The sequence below is a fragment of the Panthera leo genome, chromosome B3 (genome assembly GCF_018350215.1).
Source record: "Panthera leo isolate Ple1 chromosome B3, P.leo_Ple1_pat1.1, whole genome shotgun sequence".
In the NCBI taxonomy this organism is placed as follows: domain Eukaryota; kingdom Metazoa; phylum Chordata; class Mammalia; order Carnivora; family Felidae; genus Panthera; species Panthera leo.
In genome coordinates, this window is record NC_056684.1 from 30,892,734 (window position 1) to 30,913,365 (window position 20,632).

Below are 20,632 nucleotides of genomic sequence, written 5' to 3' on the forward strand. Positions count from 1 at the left end.
CGCTATAAACATTGGGGTACAGGTGCCCCTATGCATCAGTACTCCTGTATCCCTTGGATAAATTCCTAGCAGTGCTATTGCTGGGTCATAGGGTAGGTCTATTTTTAATTTTCTGAGGAACCTCCACACTGCTTTCCAGAGCGGCTGCACCAATTTGCATTCCCACCAACAGTGCAAGAGGGTTCCTGTTTCTCCACATCCTCTCCAGCATCTATAGTCTCCTGATTTCTTCATTTTGGCCACTCTGACTGGCGTGAGGTGGTATCTGAGTGTGGTTTTGATTTGTATTTCCCTGATAAGGAGCGACGTTGAACATCTTTTCATGTGCCTGTTGGCCATCCGGATGTCTTCTTTAGAGAAGTGTCTATTCATGTTTTCTGCCCATTTCTTCACTGGGTTATTTGTTTTTCGGGTGTGGAGTTTGGTGAGCTCTTTATAGATTTTGGATACTAGCCCTTTGTCCGATGTGTCATTTGCAAATATCTTTTCCCATTCCGTTGGTTGCCTTTTAGTTTTGTTGGTTGTTTCCTTTGCTGTGCAGAAGCTTTTTATCTTCATAAGGTCCCAGTAATTCACTTTTGCTTTTAATTCCCTTGCCTTTGGGGATGTGCCGAGTAAGAGATTGCTACGGCTGAGGTCAGAGAGGTCTTTTCCTGCTTTCTCCTCTAAGGTTTTGATGGTTTCCTGTCTCACATTCAGGTCCTTTATCCATTTTGAGTTTATTTTTGTGAATGGTGTGAGAAAGTGGTCTAGTTTCAACCTTCTGCATGTTGCTGTCCAGTTCTCCCAGCACCATTTGTTAAAGAGACTGTCTTTTTTCCATTGGATGTTCTTTCCTGCTTTGTCAAAGATGAGTTGGCCATACGTTTGTGGGTCTAGTTCTGAGGTTTCTATTCTATTCCATTGGTCTGTGTGTCTGTTTTTATGCCAATACCATGCTGTCTTGATGATGACAGCTTTGTAGTAGAGGCTAAAGTCTGGGATTGTGATGCCTCCTGCTTTGGTCTTCTTCTTCAAAATTACTTTGGCTATTCGGGGCCTTTTGTGGTTCCATATGAATTTTAGGATTGCTTGTTCTAGTTTCGAGAAGAATGCTGGTGCAATTTTGATTGGGATTGCATTGAATGTGTAGATAGCTTTGGGTAGTATTGACATTTTGACAATATTTATTCTTCCAATCCATGAGCAGGGAATGTCTTTCCATTTCTTTATATCTTCTTCAATTACCTTCATAAGCTTTCTATAGTTTTCAGCATACAGATCTTTTACATCTTTGGTTAGATTTATTCCTAGGTATTTTATGCTTCTTGGTGCAATTGTGAATGGGATCAGTTTCTTCATTTGTCTTTCTGTTGCTTCATTGTTAGTGTATAAGAATGCAACTGATTTCTGCACGTTGATTTTGTATCCTGCAACTTTGCTGAATTCATGTATCAGTTCTAGCAGACTTTTGGTGGAGTCTATCGGATTTTCCATGTATAATATCATGTCATCTGCAAAAAGCGAAAGCTTGACTTCATCTTTGCCAATTTTGATGCCTTTGATTTCCTTTTGTTGTCTGATTGCTGATGCTAGAACTTCCAGCACTATATTAAACAGCAGCGGTGACAGTGGGCATCCCTGTCGTGTTCCTGATCTCAGGGAAAAAGCTCTCAGTTTTTCCCCGTTGAGGATGATGTTAGCTGTGGGCTTTTCATAAATGGCCTTTATGATCTTTAAGTATGTTCCTTCTATCCCGAGTATTGGCATTTTAACAATATATATTCTTCCAGTCCATGAGCACGGAATGTTTTTCCATTTCTTTGTATCTTCTTCAATTTCCTTCATAAGCTTTCTATAGTTTTCAGCATACAGATCTTTTATATCTTTGATTAGGTTTAACAGAATTTTTAAAACAATCCCTCTGTATTTGGTAGCAATGCTACTAAATCATCTGATTTTATTCTTAAGCCTTCTCAAGTCTTTTTGGACATTTTTAGATAATCTCTCTTTCCATTTAGAAATTTCACAATGATATGCCTTGCTTGGTGTGGGTCCCTTTTTTTTCCTTTCATTTTGTTGGGTGCTTGATAGGTTCTTTCACCTGAAGGCTTGTGTTCTTTAGTCGTAGGACTATTTGTTTTTTTTTTATATTAGCTCTTTTTCTTTCTTTCTTTTCTTGTACTGTATCAGTTCTTTACTTCTGGAATATTTCTATCAGCCTGGTTGGATCTCCCAGAGCAAAGATTGACAAACTTTTTCTTGAAAGGCAAAATAGTAAACATTTTAGGCTTTTGGGCCTTATAATCTTTGTTGCAAGTATAATAATCTCTGCTAGTACTGAACTGACAGGCTTGGTTGTGTTCCAGTAAAACTTCTATTTACAAAAACAGGTTGGCCAGGCCATACTTTGCTGACTCCTGCCCTAGAATGATTGTCTTATTTGACTAAAATTTTTTCATATTTTTTATCACTTTGAATTTTTGTTTTATTCTGGAAAATTTCTTCAACTTTCTCTTTCATCTCTTCTATTAAAGTTTTATATTTTGGATACCATTTTTATTTTCTAAGAGCTTTTCTTCTCTGTTCCTTTCTCGTAGCATCCTGTTCTTATTTTCATACAAACAGTATCTTTTTCTCTCTGAGGGTGTTAATTATAGCCTTTTAGAACTTATTTGCTCTTAATGATTCTCTTTTGTGCTTTTTCCCTGCCATGTGTTTGACTGGTCTCTTTTTTTGTGTTGGAGCTTTCTGTAATTACATGGAGGTTCTTGGCTGTAAGTACTCTATACTTAGGAGTGGAGTCCTTAAACCCTGCTTGGAAATGCTGTTTGCATGGGTGATCTTCAAGTTTAACTAATCAGCTAGCTAGTTGTTGGTGTATTCCAGATGATAGAATTCTTTCATGTAGGGGTATTCACTTACTCCAGAGTGGAATTCTCCACTCTCTTGCCCGTAGGGTCCAAGCTAGGATGTAAGTATAAGATGGGAGAGGACAGGGAGATGAGGGCAGGGGATTCTCATTTTCTATAATTCAGCTTTTCATTTATTCCTCTGTTTTTAGCCCTGTGCCTCACGTTGCCTTCCAAGGTGTGGGAGTTATGAGAGTGAGCCATTGTGTCTCTCTGTAGATACTGCTGTGGGTCCTATTTTTCTGCATTTGTTTGGCTGAAGTCAGCCCAAATTTTTCCATCTGTTTTCTCTCTGCCAAAATAGATTTCACTCTTTGTCTGCTGATGTCTCTGCCGTCACTTTTGGGATTTGTACCGATTAGTACCTTTATTGTCATTTTAGTGAGGCTACTAGATGGAGTGGAGTCAAACATATGTTGTCAACCTACCATGTTAAACTGGACTTAGGTTTATTAGCAGCTGGATTTTTTTGGGGAGTGCTATACCCCTATTTCCCTTTCCTTTTTCTCTTTCGAATGGAAATATCTTTATTTCCACAGGAATACATACATATCATTAAAAAGGTTGAATGATATGGACTATGGATAGGCTAGGCAATGAGCAGATCCAGGTCTCCACCACCAACAGTGACTGACATCCACCTTTGTACTGCCACACTTCGTATGCACACATACACACTGCTTCCACCTTTTCTCTGTCTTTGTTTTAGTTTGTCTGTTTCATTTTCTGCAGGTCTCCAGGAAACCTAGAGAAGAACCGCTATGGGGATGTGCCCTGCCTGGACCAAACGAGAGTGAAGTTGACAAAACGAAGTGGCTATACTCAGGTAGTCAGATAAATGCTGTCTTTCAGGAGCACTGAGGGAAACTTTCCAAAGTGAGGCTTACTGATACCATAGCAGAAAGAACATAGACTCTCAGCCAGAGAGATCAGATGTGAGTTTTAACTTTGCTATATACTAGTCTGTGACCTATCAACCCATCTCACAATACTAAGCAGAAATTAAATGGAAAATTTATGTAGATGCTGATAGGGCAAGGTCTGGTATATTGTAGGTGCTTGATAAATGTTCAATGATTTCTCCTTTTACTTGTTGTAAAATGAGAGTTCTGTTGTCTACCATGTTAGTGAGTGTATATATGTATCAATACAAGGCAACTCTAATTGTAAGTGATTTTTCCATCTAGAAGATATGAAAATAATTTTGGACAACTAGTGTATACGTAAATATCTAGGGATAGAGTTGAAGTGGTCAATTAATTATATTATTTAATGTATTAATTTGATCATATCTGTTCATTTTAAAAATCACACTTATAATATACTAATATAGATATTTAGTGAAATTCTTCAAGTGCACCTTTAACATCAGTGCTTTGTCCTCATTTGAGCTACTTCCTGAGCCAATCTAGCACAGTTTTCCAGAGCACATAGGATTTTTATTTCCTTTTAAGTGTATGGTATTGTCACTGAAAAGTTTATCCTAAGCCAGAAAAACCTATTAGCATAACACTAACACAGGTTTTTCTTTTTCATTTATCCTATATCTTATGCATTCTCTGTAGTATAATCATTTACTTATTCTTTTTTAAAGTCCTCCTTTTTTAAATCTTTATTATTTTTTAAATTTGTTTTTGAGAGACAGAGCATGAGCAGGGGAGGGACAGGGAGAGAAGGAGACACAGAATCTGAAGTAGGCTCCAGGCTGTGAGCTGTCATCCCAGAGCCCAGTGCGGGGCTCAAACCCACGAACGTGAGATCTTGACCTGAGCTGAAGTTGGATGCTTAAACAACTGAGCTACCCAGACACCCCTTAATGTTTATTTTTGAGAGAGAGACAGAGCATGCTAGCAAGGGAAGGGCAGAGAGAGAGGGGAGACAGAAGATCTGAAATGGGCTCTGTGCTGACATGCCCCTTAAAAGTCTTTTTTTTTTTTTTTAATGTTTTATTATTTATTTTTGAGAGAGATAAGAGTGTGAGCAGGGGAGGGGCAGGCAGAGGGGAAACACAGAATCCAAAGCAGCTTCGGGCTCTGAGCCGTCAGCACAAAGCTCGATGTGGGGCTCAAACCCACAAGGCGTGAGATCATGACCTGAGCCAAAGTGGGACGCTCAACCGACTGAGCCACCTAGGTGCCCCTTAAAAGTCTTTTTTAATATAATTATTTACAGCAACATCCAACACTTAGAATTTTGAGGTCAATGACTAAATATGTGTTACATTTCTTATTTTTTCTTCCGATATACCAATTCTGTCTAGTGCCCTCCATATGTATAAAAAAAAAAAAAAAAAACACCATTGAGGGGTGCCTGGCTGGCTCAGTTGGTAGAGCATGTGACTCTTGATCTCAGGGTTATAAGTTTGAGCCCCACATTGAGCGCAGACATTACTTAAAAAAAGCCAGCGTTGATTGAGCTTGTTGTTCAAAGCAAAGGAATTCAGATAGTGCCCCTTTAACATGACATACATTATAGGGTCTTATTATATCCCCTCTCTTTTTTCTGGGGGATAATTTTTGGTAAAATCATTGCCTTGTATTTGGGCATATATGATACGTGGGTTGAGACCCTATCATCATGGTTTTTATCTCTTTTGACCCTACTGTTTCAAGCACATAAACTGAATTCATAACCCTGTCCAGGACCCTTACAAAGGGTTTTCTTGCAGGAACACTAGCTCAGAGCCTGGCTGACTTAGAGCAAGTTCATCACTATTATTGAGATCATGATAATATATGCTCTAAAGGAGTAAGAGTATGATGGTTGAGCTGAGGATCTGGAGTCAGATATCTGTATTTACCTGTCTTCTTGACTGCTCCATCTTCAGTACCTAGAACAGTACATATCAGACCTTCAGTAAATTATTTGTGAATGAATGCATGAATCCCAGTATACCAGCAGACTATTCTAGTCATCCTGTAATTAATCTGAAGATCATCACTTGAGTTATGCTCCTTTAATTACTGCAAACATTGGCAACAGCTTTATTTCCACAGTAAATGGAGGATTCAGGATTCAGGTTTATGAGTGAATTGTTCACCAGATTTGCTTCTAGAATTATAAAGCTATTAGTCATAGTTTCTATTGAACATGGCCCATAACAAGTGTACTTAGTTTGGTTCTCTCTGCTATTTCAGTCTGCCCCAAAATCTCTACTTTATCTCTGAGGTCATTTTCAGGTTTAATTTCTGATGATTCTTCTGAAATTACTGATATTAATTCCTAGTACTCTCAGAGACAAGGATACTTACTGAAAGCTGGTTTCCTTGGTTATAAAGAAATAGTAAGTCTCCTTTAAAGAGGTGATATTTCTTTTCAAAGCATGAAGTTCCAAAAGTAACAGCCGTGTGTGTGTGTGTGTGTGTGTGTGTGTGTGTGTGTGTAAGTGTGTGTGTATATATATATATATCGTATATATATAGTATATATATATGTGATATATATATATAATATATAATACTATATACCATATATTACTTATAGAATAGTGTTGATTGGCATGTACCAGGTAAATCCTTTGTACTTTCTGTGCCTCCTCACTTGGGTCCTGCAGGGTGTACCACTTGAATGTGCCAGGCTGGGCAGAGGATAGCTTTGACTGACTGTGGTGGGCCCTAGATTGAGCAAGTCTGGCTGGGAGTGAGTGAGGCTTTTAGCTTGCTGGGTCTGCTGCGAATGGTCCCTTAGCTCAGTGAAGATGTCTCAGAGTAGAACACACTAGTAGTATGAGGTCAAAATCAACTGCTGTGAAAGGAGAAAGCAGGAAACTCTTGACTAAATAATTTGTGGGAGGACGAGGTAGACTGGCTGCCTAACAGACACGTACTCAAGTAACGACCATGAGATGGAGATGTCTTCTCAAGGTGGCTGTGGATACTGACAATTCAGACTGGTTTCCAAGTGGTGGAACCCAGTGGAGAAAAAGTGATGGATTGGGGAGTCACTCCGACCTCTCTAGAGTAGAGTGGCATATGAGCTTTCTCTAGGTTAACTTTGGACTTTTTTCCTTTTGTCCTCCTATATCCCTTCACACCCTCTGCTATTCATCGTAACTGGTAGATCCCCTCAACTAGTTATACCAAAACTTGACACTGTAGCTTCATCCGTGTTTCTCTTTTATCAGCTTGGATTAAAGGACATTGGCAGAGATCTTGTGAGAAGGTATAATAAAAATAATAAAGACTAAATCCTATTTAATTTCCCTGATAGCTGATGATGTGGAAGTAAATAAGACTGAAAACACTGGGAGATTAGAGAAGGCCCCCAGAAGAGAATTGAGTCAAGAGCTGTTCATTGAGACGCCTTTGAATTTGTCTGGCTATTGCTTTGTGTTAATTCAGGTAGTAAAGGAGTCTGGGTGTTTGGCCCATGCTGTTGATGGTCCTAGATATGAGGTATAGCTTTCTTCCTTCTCCAGTCACGCTTTGCCTTTTGTGTGTGGCAGCATGGACAGGATGATCCTACTCAGGTTGCTTGGCTTGCCTCCCTTTTGGTTTTGAACCAGTGCTACAAATCTTAATGGACTCCTTTTTCGGTAGTTAACATCTTTGTTGAGATGTAATTCACATACCATACAATTTACCTATTTAAAGTGTAAAATTCAGTGGTTTTTCTTACATTCACAGAGTTGGGCAACCACTGCAATCAACCTTAGAACATTTTTATCACCTGAAAAAGAAACTCCACACCCTTGGCAGTCACACCCCATTTCCCCCACAATTTGTCTACTTTCTGTCTCTAGAGATTTGCTTGTTTTGGACATTTCATATCAATGGAATCTTACAATATGTGGCCTTTTGTGTCTGGCTTCTTAACTCAGCATGTTTTCAAGGTTCATCTGTGTTGTAGCATGTAGCGGTACTTCACTCCATTTATTGCTAAATAATACTCCGTCGTATGGATATGCCACTTTTATTTATACATTCAGCAGGTGAATACCATTTCTGGCTATTATGAATAATGCTGTTATGAATATTTGTGTAAGTTTTTCTGTGGACATATGTTTTCATTTCCCTCAGGAGTGGAATTGCTGGGTCATTTGGTAACTCTGTGTTTAAGCTTTGGAAGAACCGCTGGACTGTTTTCCAACATGACTGCACCATTTTACATTCCCAGTAGGGGCATATGAGGGTTCCAGTTTTTGCACTATCCTTGCCTACATTTGTTATTATCCACTTGTACCTGTAGGCATCCTATTGGGTATGAAGTGGTATCTCATTGTGTTTTGTTTTTTGTTTTTAAGTAAGGTTCCATGCCCAGTGTGGAGCCCAATGTGGGGTTTGAACTCATGATCCTGAGATCAAGACCTGAGCTGAGATCAAGAGTCGGATGCTTAACTGACTCAGCCACCCAGGCGCCCCACTTATTGTGGTTTTGATTTGCATTTCCCTGATGGCTCATAATGTTGAGCATCTTTTCTTATACTTATTACCATTTGTGTATCTTTAGAGAAATGGCTATTCTGATCCTTTGCCCATTTTAAAATTGGGTTGTCATGGGCGCCTGGTGGCTCAGTTGCTTGAGTGTCCGACTTCGGCTCAGGCCATGATCTCACAGTTCATGAGTTTGAGCCCTGCATTGGGGCATTGCTGACAGCTCAGAGTCTGGAGCCTGCTTTGGATTCTGTGTCTCCCTCTCTCTCTGACCCTCCCCCGCTGGTACTCTGTCTCTCTCTCTCATAAATAAATAAACATTTAAAAAAATAAAAATAAAATTGGGTTGTCTTTTTAATATTGAATTGTGAAGGCTCTCTATATATTCTATATGCAAGTCCCTTATCAAATATGTGCATTGTGTGGGGTTTTTTTATTCTTTTTTCTTAAGTTTATTTATTTATCTTGAGAGAGAGAGAGAGAGCATGGGAAGGGCAGAGAGAGAGGAGAGAGAGAATCCCAAGCAGGCTTCCCACTGTCGGTGCAGACCCCGACGAGGGTCTCGAACCTGTAAGCTAAGCTGCTAGATCATGACCTAAGCTTGAAACCAAGAGTCAGATACTCAACCAACTGAGCCACCCAGGTGCCCCTTTTTTACTTTCTTGATGGTGTCCTTTGAAGCACAAAAGTTTTCCATTTTAATGTAGTTCAGCGTATCTGGTTTTCTTTTGTTGCTCGTACTTTTGGTGTCATGGCTAAGAAGGTTTTGCCTAACCCAAGGTCACAAAGATTTAACCCTATGTTTTCTTCTAAGAGTTTTGTAATTTTAGCTCTTACATTAGGTGATCTGTTTTGAGTTAGTTTTTGTGTATAGTGTGAGGAACAAGCCAGCTTGATTTTTTTTTTTTTCTCCTGCATGTGGGTATCCATTTGTTCCAGTAACATCTGTAGAAGTTAAGTTTTGAACTGACGCTTTCCTCACTTTCTGCCTGACAAGAAGAGAATATCTACATGTTGGGTTTTATTTACCTAGTATATAATTTTCCCATCCAAATGGTATATTCCACACAGCTGCAATGATATTTCCTTTTTATTATTAGACAGATTACATCAATGCCAGTTTCATGGATGGCTACAAGCAGAAGAATGCTTACATTGGTACACAAGGTAAGTTAGTCTGCCCCTCAAAGTTGGTTTTTTGTCATCTACCTGTGATTTCTTGCACCAGATGATTGCATGGTTTTTAAAGGAAATGATCATTTGAGGTGATGTTGTGGCCACTAGCTCCTGGCCTTTCATAAAGACTGAGGGTTATTCAGGAAGGCAGAGGAGAGGTATAGAGTTTCTGTACCAGATATGCTTGGAAACTCGCTGCAGAGATAAACTGGAGATTCGAATATAACACTGCCACAAGTTTTTGGATTGTGTACTACCAACCCAGGGGAATGGGACACCAGAACTCAGTGGCCAGTGAGATGCTCTTTGTGTCCAGGAGGCCAGAAACAGCAGTGGGACTTCTCAGAGATTGAGTCCAATCTGTGAAAGGGTGTTGCTGTCCTAAGAGACTTTTGCTGGTCCCTGTGCCATCAGAGAGCACCCAGCAGTCTTCTGACATGGATAGTCTATACTAGTTGACTGTGAAGTACTGGACTCTAGGAAGATTTCAGATAGAGTTTCTATACATGCTCCTTTGGGCCCCAGTACTACTCCTGACCTGGCCTCTGCCATCTCAAGGAGAATACCAAGTTGCCTTCAAAGAGGGTGGGAAGAGATCATAACACAGGAGCACGTAAAGACACCCTATGGGCTTTAGGCCCTTTGATCATCGCTGACCATGGCCAGCAAGAGATCTGGCAATTACCTCTTTAACCAAGTGATCATACTTAATATCACCAGTAATAGATATTATGCCTCTGTTGTGATACAGTGAGAACTGTACAACATAACTTGTATTGTTTGTGGCCAGTTTTTAAGTCTAAATCTGATCATGAAAAATAAACCAGACAAATCCAGATGGTGGGACATACTAGAAGAAAACTGGCTTAGACCTTGCAAAGTTAATGCCATGAAAAATAAAGGCAGGAAACTGCTCTAGGTTAAAGGAGACTAAAGAGATAGGATAACCAAAAGCACATTCCCATGATTGGAACCTCAGTTTAGAGAAAAAAACTATTAAGGACAAACTCGAGACAATTGGAGACTGTGTATTAGATAATATTATTGTATCAGTGTTTAATTGCTTTCAGTGTGATTAATGGTATTGTTCTATAGGAGAATGTCTTTGTTATTCTAAATATGTGCCTAAATATTTAGGAATAAAATGTCATAATGTCTGGAACTAACTTTTAAATAGTTCTGTTAAAAAATATTCTTGTGTATGTATATACAAACAAATGTCTTATAATGATAGCTAAAAATGATAGCTTTCTAGCTAAAGAATATATGAGTACATTGTAGTATTCTTCCAACTTTTCATCAGTTTCAAATTTTTCAAAGTAAAAGTTGAGGGAGAAAAAAATGGATTCTTGGTACATTGTTAATTGGTCTGATGGTCACAGGTTTATATTTTCCCCCTAGAAGGGACCACTCCCTCCAAAAGGAGTCCTTTCAAGACACTAAGAAGAAATGAGAATTATCAGGAAAGATTGTTGGCATACAGGATATGATGTGATCTGCCTGAAAATGGGGGCTTTGTTGAGGAAGATGGCCTTGGCATGGTTGGACTTATGGAGGGTGAGGATTGGCTCTAGGGTGCCTCAGAATGCTTCCTTCTCGGATTTATAAGGCAAAACCACTGCTTAGAGTTGCAATTTATTCAGGGATTGGATCCTTTAGGGCAGCTTTGAAGGACTTGTCCAGAAGAAACTCCTCCAAGAGTAAGAGAGATTTTTTGAGTCAAGCATAGATCACCTTTGGACAGAATCAGCACTCTCTTAGGACTGGAAAATGGGGTCTTGTGATGTGGAGAAGGCTGATTTGATTTGCCTGGCTAACTTTCTTGGCTATATTGAGTATTCTGATTATAAAATTTTATTTTATTTTATTTTAATATATTTATTTTTGAGAGAGAGAGGGAGTGCACATGAGTTGGGGAGGGGCAGAGAGAGATGGAAACAGAGGATCTGAAGCAGGCTCTGTGCTGACAGCAGAGAGCCTGATGAGGGGCTCGAACTCAGGAACCGTGAGATCATGACCTGAGCCAAAATCAGATGTTTAACCAACTGAGCCATCCAGGTGCCCCTCTGATTATCATTAATAATAATATTTCTACAAATAATGTCTGTCATCTCTTGAGAGTATCTATTATATATTAGGTATATAATCTTCATCCAATTATTACAGAGACTCTGCAAGGAATGTTTATTAACCCAAGAACAAACTGAAGCCCAAAGAGGTTAGGTGATGTTGGATCACACACATAGTAAGTGGGAGAGCCCGGATTTGAACGTATGTCTGTTTGATTCAAAAGTCCTTGCAAGCCAAGTCAGAGGATTGTTTCACCCATGTCAGCATAAACCACTGATCTGGGAAGTGGGAAGTTTTCCCTTCTAAATTTCTCTGATGCCTTGGAGGAAATTCTGACCCTTCTTTGCCAAGCATGAGTCTGAGTAGTATCTGGGTTGTAGGTGCGCTGATTGGCAACACCATTTTTGCCAGTGATGTAAATGTGGAAGATAAAGGATATGAGTGCTGCTTGGTGCAGAATAGCGGGATGTGGACAAGGCCAGGAGTCAGAGATGGGGAAAGGGAGTTCTTAGTATCTGCTTCACATGCATCTGATGGTAATGGAAGTGCATTGTAGAAAATTTAGAAGATGGGATGAAATTCAATCACAACGCTAAGACTCAGAGATAATGTTAACATTTTGCCGCACCTCCTTCCAAACTATTTTCTGTGTGATCAAATAGATACAGACATACAAAATAGCTAACAAAATGGGCTCTTGCTATATATTACCTCTTTTTTCATCTGATGGTATCTTGTGAATACCTTTTCATAGCAAAAGTAACAGGTCTTACAAAATCATCTTTATGGACTGCTTAAATTGGGGATAGGCCATAATTTAACTAATCCTCTCTTGGTAGACATTTAGCTTGTTTCCAAGACTTTACATGCTTTTGGCAGTGTCCACTTCTGCCAAGAGGGAATTCTAGTATCATGAAACATTAATGCTGCTAAAAGGCTTGAGCAAAAATGGCAGTGAAACCAGCACACTTCCAGGACAAAATTAGCCCTTAATATTGCCCTTCTTCCCTGTAAGCAGAGGAGGAAAAAGCACTGGGAAAGTGAAGCCCAAAGAGGTTAGGTGATGTTGGATCACACATTGAATTACCCCAAGTGATTAGCTCCTTGATTAAAAGGGAGCTGGTGGCCCACAGGTATCTTCCAGGTTTCCCCTGAGCGCTCAGCCCTGTGAAGTTCTAACTCTAAAAAGGGAACCTGACAACGTGACTCTTACCCTCAGTACCATGTTTGCCTAGACATGTTTAATTCTCACAAAGTAAAACGACTAATGTAAGACCATGTGAATTAAATGGTTAAGCCGCTTTGATCCAGCTGTGCCATCAAGAGCTGTCTATATTGTGATGAAGGAAGTTTTTAGAAAGATTCAACTGGCAGGGGCATCCAGAATAGACTGAGAGAGAAAGAGTCCTATTCAGAAAGGTAAACCAGAATGATATAGTAACTTTGGCAAAAGATGATGTGGTCCGTGTGGCAGTGAAATTGGGCCAGGAGAACAAGATGGGGACAGAAGGATAAAAACCAAAACCAACTCAAAGGCAGAAAATCTCTAGGACTTGGTGGCTGCTCTGGGAGATAAAGGAAATGGATAAGTCAGAGTTGACTTTTTAAAACTGAGTGATTTACAAATGCCAGTACTGTTAACAGACATGGGAAAGTAGAGAGAGAAAGCTCATTTTGAAGGAAGAGATTGGATTGCAAGCATGTTGGGTCTGAGGAGACCCATGATGGGATATGGAAGGGGAGTGATTCAGTAAGCTACTGATGTTTATAAGCTTAGGGGAGATGAAAGCAGCTAGAAGTGTGTACATAGTAGATACCATCTGTCTGGATGTGCCAGCTGAAGCCCTGATGGTAAGGCTCTTGAGAGGGTGTGTAACAGTATTTCTCAAACTATAACCTACCTACGGCTTCAACTGGGATCTTGTTAAAATGCAGACTGCACATTTCTTTCTTTTTTCTTTTCTTTTTTTTAGTTTTATTTGAGAGAGACAGAGACAGTGTGAGTGGAGAAATGGCAAAGAGAGAGAGAGAGAGAGAGAGAGAGAGAAAGAGAGAGAATCCCTAGCAGGCTCCGTGCTGCCTATGCAGAGTCCAATGTGGAGTTCAGACTCTTGAAACCACAAGATCATGATCTGAGTGGAAACCAAGAGTTGGATGCTTAACTGACCCAGGAGCCCCAGATTGCACATTTCTAACACTCTCGCATATAGTGCTGGTGCCAGTGGTTCAAGGACCACCCTGAAAAGCAGGGATGTAGTGAGAAGGGCAGGGAGCCGGTGTCTGTACTTGGGAGTTACTAGTTGGGAGAAAACCGGAAATGCCTGAGAAGGAAAGAAGGGCTTCCCAGAGTTATGTTCCTTGTCTTCTTCTTTTACTCCAGGCCCTTTGGAGAATACCTATCGTGACTTCTGGCTCATGGTATGGGAGCAAAAAGTCCTGGTGATTGTCATGACCACCCGGTGAGCCCTCTTTCTTCCTACTGCACTCTGCCCCCACCCTGTTTGTAAGCATGGAGGATTCCAGAGGGGATTCAACTCTTAGAACAATGAGGATTAGAAAAGCCATGGCAAAGAGTTTGAGATGTTTTAGCTTTTTCTTAGTGGACCCAGAATTAACATAGCCAGGGAATGGTAGAGATTGATAGATCTAACTTGAAAAAACTTTAATCGATGGCTCTGGTGACCCTGTGCCAGTTATAGGCTATTCCAAGGTCCTGGCCTCATCCACTAACGGAAGTCCTGGGAAATGTGGGGTAATTCACTTTTGATCTGCTCCCTACTTCCAAAGGGCAGCTGTCTTCCTGGCTTCTGAATTACCAGTTCCCCTCTGCTCTCCCCTTCCCTGCTACTTTTGATCGTTTTTCTGCTCATTTGTATTTCTGCCTATAAGAGAATTGCAAAAAGAGAGATGAAACATAATAGGTCAGGCAGGGAAGCTCTTGATGAAAAGAATCCTTTTGAAATTTTGGTCTGCATATCTGCCAAAACCTTAGGATACAAATTCATTAGTATCATCATTGTCATTATGATAATGATAACCTATTTCAGATGAGGAGAAGAAAGTTAATGAAAATGTTTGCTCAGTTCCCTTTCTTGTGGCACTGTCACAACCGCCTTTGATTTGGAGAGATGGTGGTGGAAGAAGGACCACCATGGAGCACTTTGGAGCCACTAAAGGGCAGTGACGTGGATTTCAGGCCTTTACCCAAACCTCATGCTGGCTCCCAGGAGCTGTGCCTTTCCCACTCCTCTCAGCCCAGGGCCCGTAATGGGGAAGGGAATGAACAGTGGCTGAGACACAGGACAGAGAGTTCAGTCTGGCCCACCACATTTCCTCTACTGTCTTTTTTTGTCCACCCAGTATTTATCCCAGATGTGTGAAGAGTACCAAGAAGTATCAGAAAAGGGGCCAAATGGTGTAGCAGGCACTCAATAAATGTCTGCTAAGTGAGTACATGCAGAAAATTAGCTGTCATTATATGTGTTTAGAACGAAGGTGTTCTTCCTTTCCTGCCCAGAAGCCAAGATACCGGTTAGAAGCAATGCAAGAGATGACATTGCTGCTAGGGGTACAGCAGATCATGGGGACAGCGGGCTTACTGCTGTGGAGAGGGAGGACAGAAGGCTTACCTTGCTCTGTGTTGTCTTCAGCTTTGAGGAGGGCGGCAGGAGAAAGTGTGGCCAGTACTGGCCTTTAGAAAGAGACTCTCGGATCCGATTCGGCTTCCTCACGGTGACCAATCTAGGCGTGGAGAACATGAACCATTATAAGAAAACAACGTTAGAAATTCACAACACGGAGGTAAATCCCAGTTTCTATTTTCTCACTTTTTTAAAGCTGGAGGAGAACCTTTACTGTAAAGAAAATCTCCAGAGGGAATAGGCAGGATTCCAGGCAGCTTATAAGTTACTTTCATTTTTCTGGGAACAAGATCAGGATATTCAGCTCAGAGCCAATAGAGCCATATTGTCTCAACCCAGCAGTGGCATTACTTAGGAATAAAAATTGTAAGAAATCTGGATCCTCCAATATAGAGAATTGTGTCCTCTCCAGACACTTAACTTTTCTTTTGGGTTTGTAGAGAAGCGATTGTGGAAGAAGTTAAGGGTGGTAGGCAGGAACCTTGGTGGTGGGGATCCCAGGGTGTCGAGAATATAGAAAAGCCAAAGGTAGTCAGGGCAAGCAGAAATGTCCTCATTAACTTTTGCTTCTTTTCCCATTCAAGGAACGGCAGAAACGCCAGGTGACCCACTTTCAGTTCCTGAGCTGGCCAGACTATGGTGTCCCTTCCTCAGCAGCTTCTCTCATTGACTTCTTAAGAGTGGTCAGGAACCAGCAGAGGCTGGCCGTCAGCAGCATGGGTGCACGCTCCAAAGGGCAGTGCCCTGAGCCACCCATTGTGGTCCACTGCAGTGCGGGCATTGGCAGGACAGGTAATGCACCTGATGCAGCAGCTCCAGAGGCAGTAAGGATGGGGGTAATAACAATGCTCTTACTGCCAGTTTGCAAGAATTTGATCCATTGGTGGTGAATCGCCATGAAAGTTCCTCCTTATGTACGTTTGGTATCCCTGGTGCCAGCTGTACTGGCCAGAATACACTTGACAGGCCAGGCCCCTAGCGTTTGATGCTTTATACCTCCCGTCAGCATGATGGTCTTCTGACCCCATCACTGTCACCTGGGTGTCCCAGGGACTGCAGCTGGGCTGTTGCTTCTTTCCCATCCCCCTCCCTAAGGACATCCCCACCCTGTGCTGTGCTCTCCATTCTGGAGCTAGTTAGCAGCTTTTGCCTTAAGGGGATGTGCATTGCAGGGACTGCTGGCCTTTCTAGTTCAGAGGTCCCTTTGGGAGAAAGTCAGGAAGAATAGGTTTGTGTTATGTCTCTGTGGAAAAGTTGTGGAGTCTCTGAAAATTAGGGGCCAGGTGTGGGAATGCTGTCATTCTGTCTAAGATTAAAGCAGGCAGTTCCTATCTGTCACCTTTCCACCTACTCTTCCTGTTACCTCCATACTGTCCTGAGAGACAAGAGGCCTTCTCACTTCTCTGGACTCCCAACAGTCCAAAGTGACCTTCTCCTCGAATCCTTTCAGGCCTAAGGCCAGCTGGCTTCCTGCCATGAGGCACCCTGCCTTTGAATTCATTCATCCAACCTGCCTGGGTTATTTGGTACAGGGAGGGATGCAGGAGAGCTAGACCAGGTATGACCACTTTTTTCCTTCCTTCAGGTACCTTCTGTTCACTGGACATCTGCCTGGCACAGCTGGAGGAGCTTGGCACCCTTAATGTGTTCCAGACAGTGTCCCGCATGAGGACCCAGAGGGCCTTCAGCATCCAGACCCCTGAGCAGTACTATTTTTGCTACAAGGCAATCCTGGAGTTCGCAGAGAGGGAGGGCATGGTGCCCTCCAGTCACAACCTCCTGGCCATGGAGGGTCAGTAACTGTCCCACGATCCTCCTACCTGCTGGCCATCCTTCCTTAAACTACCCTGGACACCGCTGAGCCTGTAGGTTGCCACCAGTTACGCTGAAGCAATGGACCAACCTTTTACTTGTGTCTCCTGGCGCACTCGTGCACGCAAGGCAGTCTTTCCCTTTGGCTAGATAGATGTGGTGAAGTTGCCACTAGAGAGGGCCAGCAGCAATGTGTTCTTAATTCCTAGCACCTGCTATCGAACTGTGCCTTATTAAAACCAAATTGTGGCTATCGGTTTTTGCCAGGGGCCCCGAGGTAAGTGGGGAAGGAACCTCCCTCCCCCCTTTCCCAATGCCATTCTCCTTCTCGAGGTCTCTTTCCCATTCCTTCCCTTTGCTAGGATTTGATGGGGAGGTTTGGTGTGAGCATCCACCCTCCTTCCCAGAGAGCTTGACCAAGTTACATACTTTAGAGAACGTCCCCAGTGCCAAGCACGTTTATACCTAGGGCGTGTATTCCAGTCTTTTCTGTCATTCTCTGTGTGTGTGTGTATGTGTGCGCACTTACATGTATGGGTCCATATGTACGTGTGTATATAATATATATTGTATGTGATAATATGGTCGTATTCTATAAATACATATACACAGAGATACTCCTTTGTAGACGTTCCTGGGGTTCCGTGTTGCAGTTCAGGACTGCTTGCTTCTTGGACCCTACTGTTTATCCTGGACTAGCTGGGGTTGGGGATCATATCTCTTACTGTCAAACCGCAGAGTGGTGGAAGAGGACACACACATCCACTCTTCATGCTCCTGCTACAGGCCTTCATTCTCACATAATGACTTATCTCTTTCCAGGAGACTGCCTGTTGCAGCCGAGAATTCTGGTTTGTGGTGACACTGGTTTAACTCAGCATGAATTGCTCTTATCTGATGATTTTACTTTGTTTACTTTGCCAATTTGAGGAATAGACCTCCACTGTGATTCCAGACCCCTCTTTCCTCTCACTGTCCCTTGGGGCTTGGGGTCTGGGAGTAGAAATGAACTCACTGAGCAGTCAGAGCCAAGAGCAATTGGTACGAAGTCTTAGAGGGAAAGAGAGGGAACCCAGGTGTGTGAGAAAGGAAACTACTATGAGAATCCCTCCTTGGGAGTGAGCTTTTTCTTTTCTAGGAAGTTCCTTTCCTTATGCAACTTGGCCCTGTCCACTCAAATGCCCATCTCTTCCTGCCTAGCAGCCTGCCACACTTTGGAGCTCAAGCTGGGTGGGTTCTGTGTCAATAAAAAGCTTGACCCCTGGCTGGGTGAGGCAGTTCCCTGCAATCACTGTTTGCCCCCTGTTCACCCAACCTGTCCCTGTCTGCTCCCGGCCTCCCCAGCCTGATGTGCCAGGGATGGAATCAAGAGTCCCCGGCACTCCACATTCCCAAGAATCCCAGGAACCCCTAAACCTTCCCCCATCACAGATGAGGTTGGCAGCTGATCAGACCTCAATACTTTTATACTGTAATAAGCTCTTTGAATGTATATATTCTTATTTTTACAATCTCTTCATTTTGTATTTAACGTCAATGGACTGAGTCAGATTCAGAAAATAATTGTAAATGTTCATATTCAATATCTTATAGCGATACAGTTTTGTATTTACAGATAAATATACCGACATGATCAAACCCTTTTAGCTTCATCAATTTAGTAGCAGTCTGGGGCTGGGAAGGTGAGGAGGGGGTCCAAGAGCTGGTCCGGGAGGGATGGGGAGGCAGGGAGGGACCCGAGGCCTGGGTATCTGAGACTCAGTTCTCAGAGCCATCTACCTTGTCCATAGGCCATGGCCCTAGCTCTGGGCCGGCAAAGGGAACCACCAGTTGAATGCTTGCTGGGTGCCAAGCTCTTATGCTCCGTGCTTTTCCCCCCATCACCTCATTCAAACCTAGCAATAATCCAGTGAGATTATTATTCTCACTACCTTCTATTTCTGTATAGATGAGGAAGATAATGTCCGGAAGATTACAGTGATTTGCTCTGGAACTGGAGCTCAGGTTGGTGTGCTTACAAAGACTTTGGCCTCTTCACCGAATTGATCTTTGAAAGCAAAGATCAAGATAGTGTTTTGTCCTAGGAAACCAGAGGGTTTTTTGTTTTTTTGTTTTTGTTTTGTTTTTTAGCTCTCCTTGCAGAGTATAAACCATTCTTAAATTCCAGGTAGTTGATCCTGGCCCCATGATGCATGTTGGGTAACAGAGTTGGGGACTGATGCTCCCAGGTAGAACCTCCTGGTGTCAGGTCCTGAGGTCTCCAGAGTACCAAAGGGATCATCCTCCCAAGGAAACACCATGTATAGGGGTACACTGGTCTTTGTGGGAAGATCTTCCATCTCTCTTAGAATGGAACCAGGAGCTTTGTCCATGTAGCACCACTCCCTGTGCCGTGTAGCTACTCCTTGTTGACCAGTGACAGCCTGCCCAGTTGGGACAGTTCTGGCCTGGAGAGTGTGCAAATATTGGGATGTTCTTAATAAAAGTCATAGCAGCCAACATTTACTGGGTCCTTAATTCTATTCCACAAACTATTCAAAGCGCTTTCTAGATGTTATTCACCACCCTCAAAACAACCTTTTGAGGTAGGTATTGACCAAAATAAAACTGAGGCACAGGAAAATTTAATTAGCCAATCAAGAATCCTGGTCATCTGACTCAAAAGGACCTGCTGTTCATTCCTACTAGAGTCCCTGTAAGGATCCATCTCCTGACCTGCCATATTTTTTGACTTTCTCACTTCAATCAAGAGCTGAAGTGTAGAATAAAAGACTAAGCCAGTCCTTTCCCTGGATGAGTCTTTGTTCTGTTGGGGGCAAGCAAACATAAGAGGTGAACAGAGATACTTGAAATCTGGGAAATCAGAGGGGTTTAGGGAAATGTGGAGGAAACAGGATTAGTGATAAGAGATCTGGAGGAGGTAGTCTTGAACTGTCTTTTGTTTGAAGAGGCTGTAACCAGACCGCTCTGCAAATTCAGTAGTTATACATGAGTCGCACATCTGAGCCTCGGTGAGGTCATGACTGGCAAGAACTCCATAAAAATGCAGATTCCTGGGTCCTGCCTCGTAGGTGATTGAAAGATAGGATGAGCCAGGTTTCAGAAGCATTGTCTTAGTCCATGTTCCTGACTCTGAGGAAGGTTAGCAAATTGGTGTTTCCTAAATCTGAAAGCAAGGGATCAATAGCTTTCCCCTACTGCCGTAGTTTACTTGTAGCTTTTACCATTGAGAAGAGAGTGACTACCCAATGTGAGCCTACCTGTGCTAGGTGTTTCAAGAGGGAAGGGAAGGGGAAGACCGAGAAGGAGCTTGGATCTGTTGAGGAAGTTAAGGCTCTCACACCGGAGAATTGGTGAACAAAGCAAGAGAACCTGCTGTCAAATCCTGGACTGTACAGTTGAGAACATGAGATCAAGTGTTCAGGGGAGAGAGAGCATTTCAGGCCAACTCAGGCTTCTTCCCATTTGAGTGCTGTTTTTTTCACCTAACTTATTCCCTCTAGCGATGGTCCCCGCATCCTGTCCCTGTCAGCTAAGATGGGACATCTGAGGTGAAGGGTGCCCCAGCGTCCTCAGTTTAGGAGGCCTACCAGTGTCCATTTCCATGTCATCACATGCAGGTAAATGACAGAGTGAGACCAGTTCTTGGGCAACTGGACTATTTAGCATT

General features: G+C 42.3%; 1 protein-coding gene across 3 annotated transcripts in view; it reads left to right on the forward strand.

Moving 5' to 3' along the window:
• PTPN9 (protein tyrosine phosphatase non-receptor type 9) overlaps positions 1-19,677 on the forward strand; it is an 83,562-nt gene extending 63,885 nt beyond the window's left edge. For all 3 annotated transcript variants that reach the window (XM_042941368.1, XM_042941367.1, XM_042941366.1), the window contains 6 exons: positions 3,624-3,717; positions 9,364-9,430; positions 13,890-13,968; positions 15,160-15,310; positions 15,735-15,942; positions 16,736-19,677. In XM_042941368.1, coding sequence (XP_042797302.1) covers positions 3,624-3,717; positions 9,364-9,430; positions 13,890-13,968; positions 15,160-15,310; positions 15,735-15,942; positions 16,736-16,950 — 814 coding nt within the window. In that variant the 3' untranslated portion in view covers positions 16,951-19,677. The remainder of the gene's footprint in view (positions 1-3,623; positions 3,718-9,363; positions 9,431-13,889; positions 13,969-15,159; positions 15,311-15,734; positions 15,943-16,735) is intronic.
• Positions 19,678-20,632: the final 955 nt, after the last annotated feature.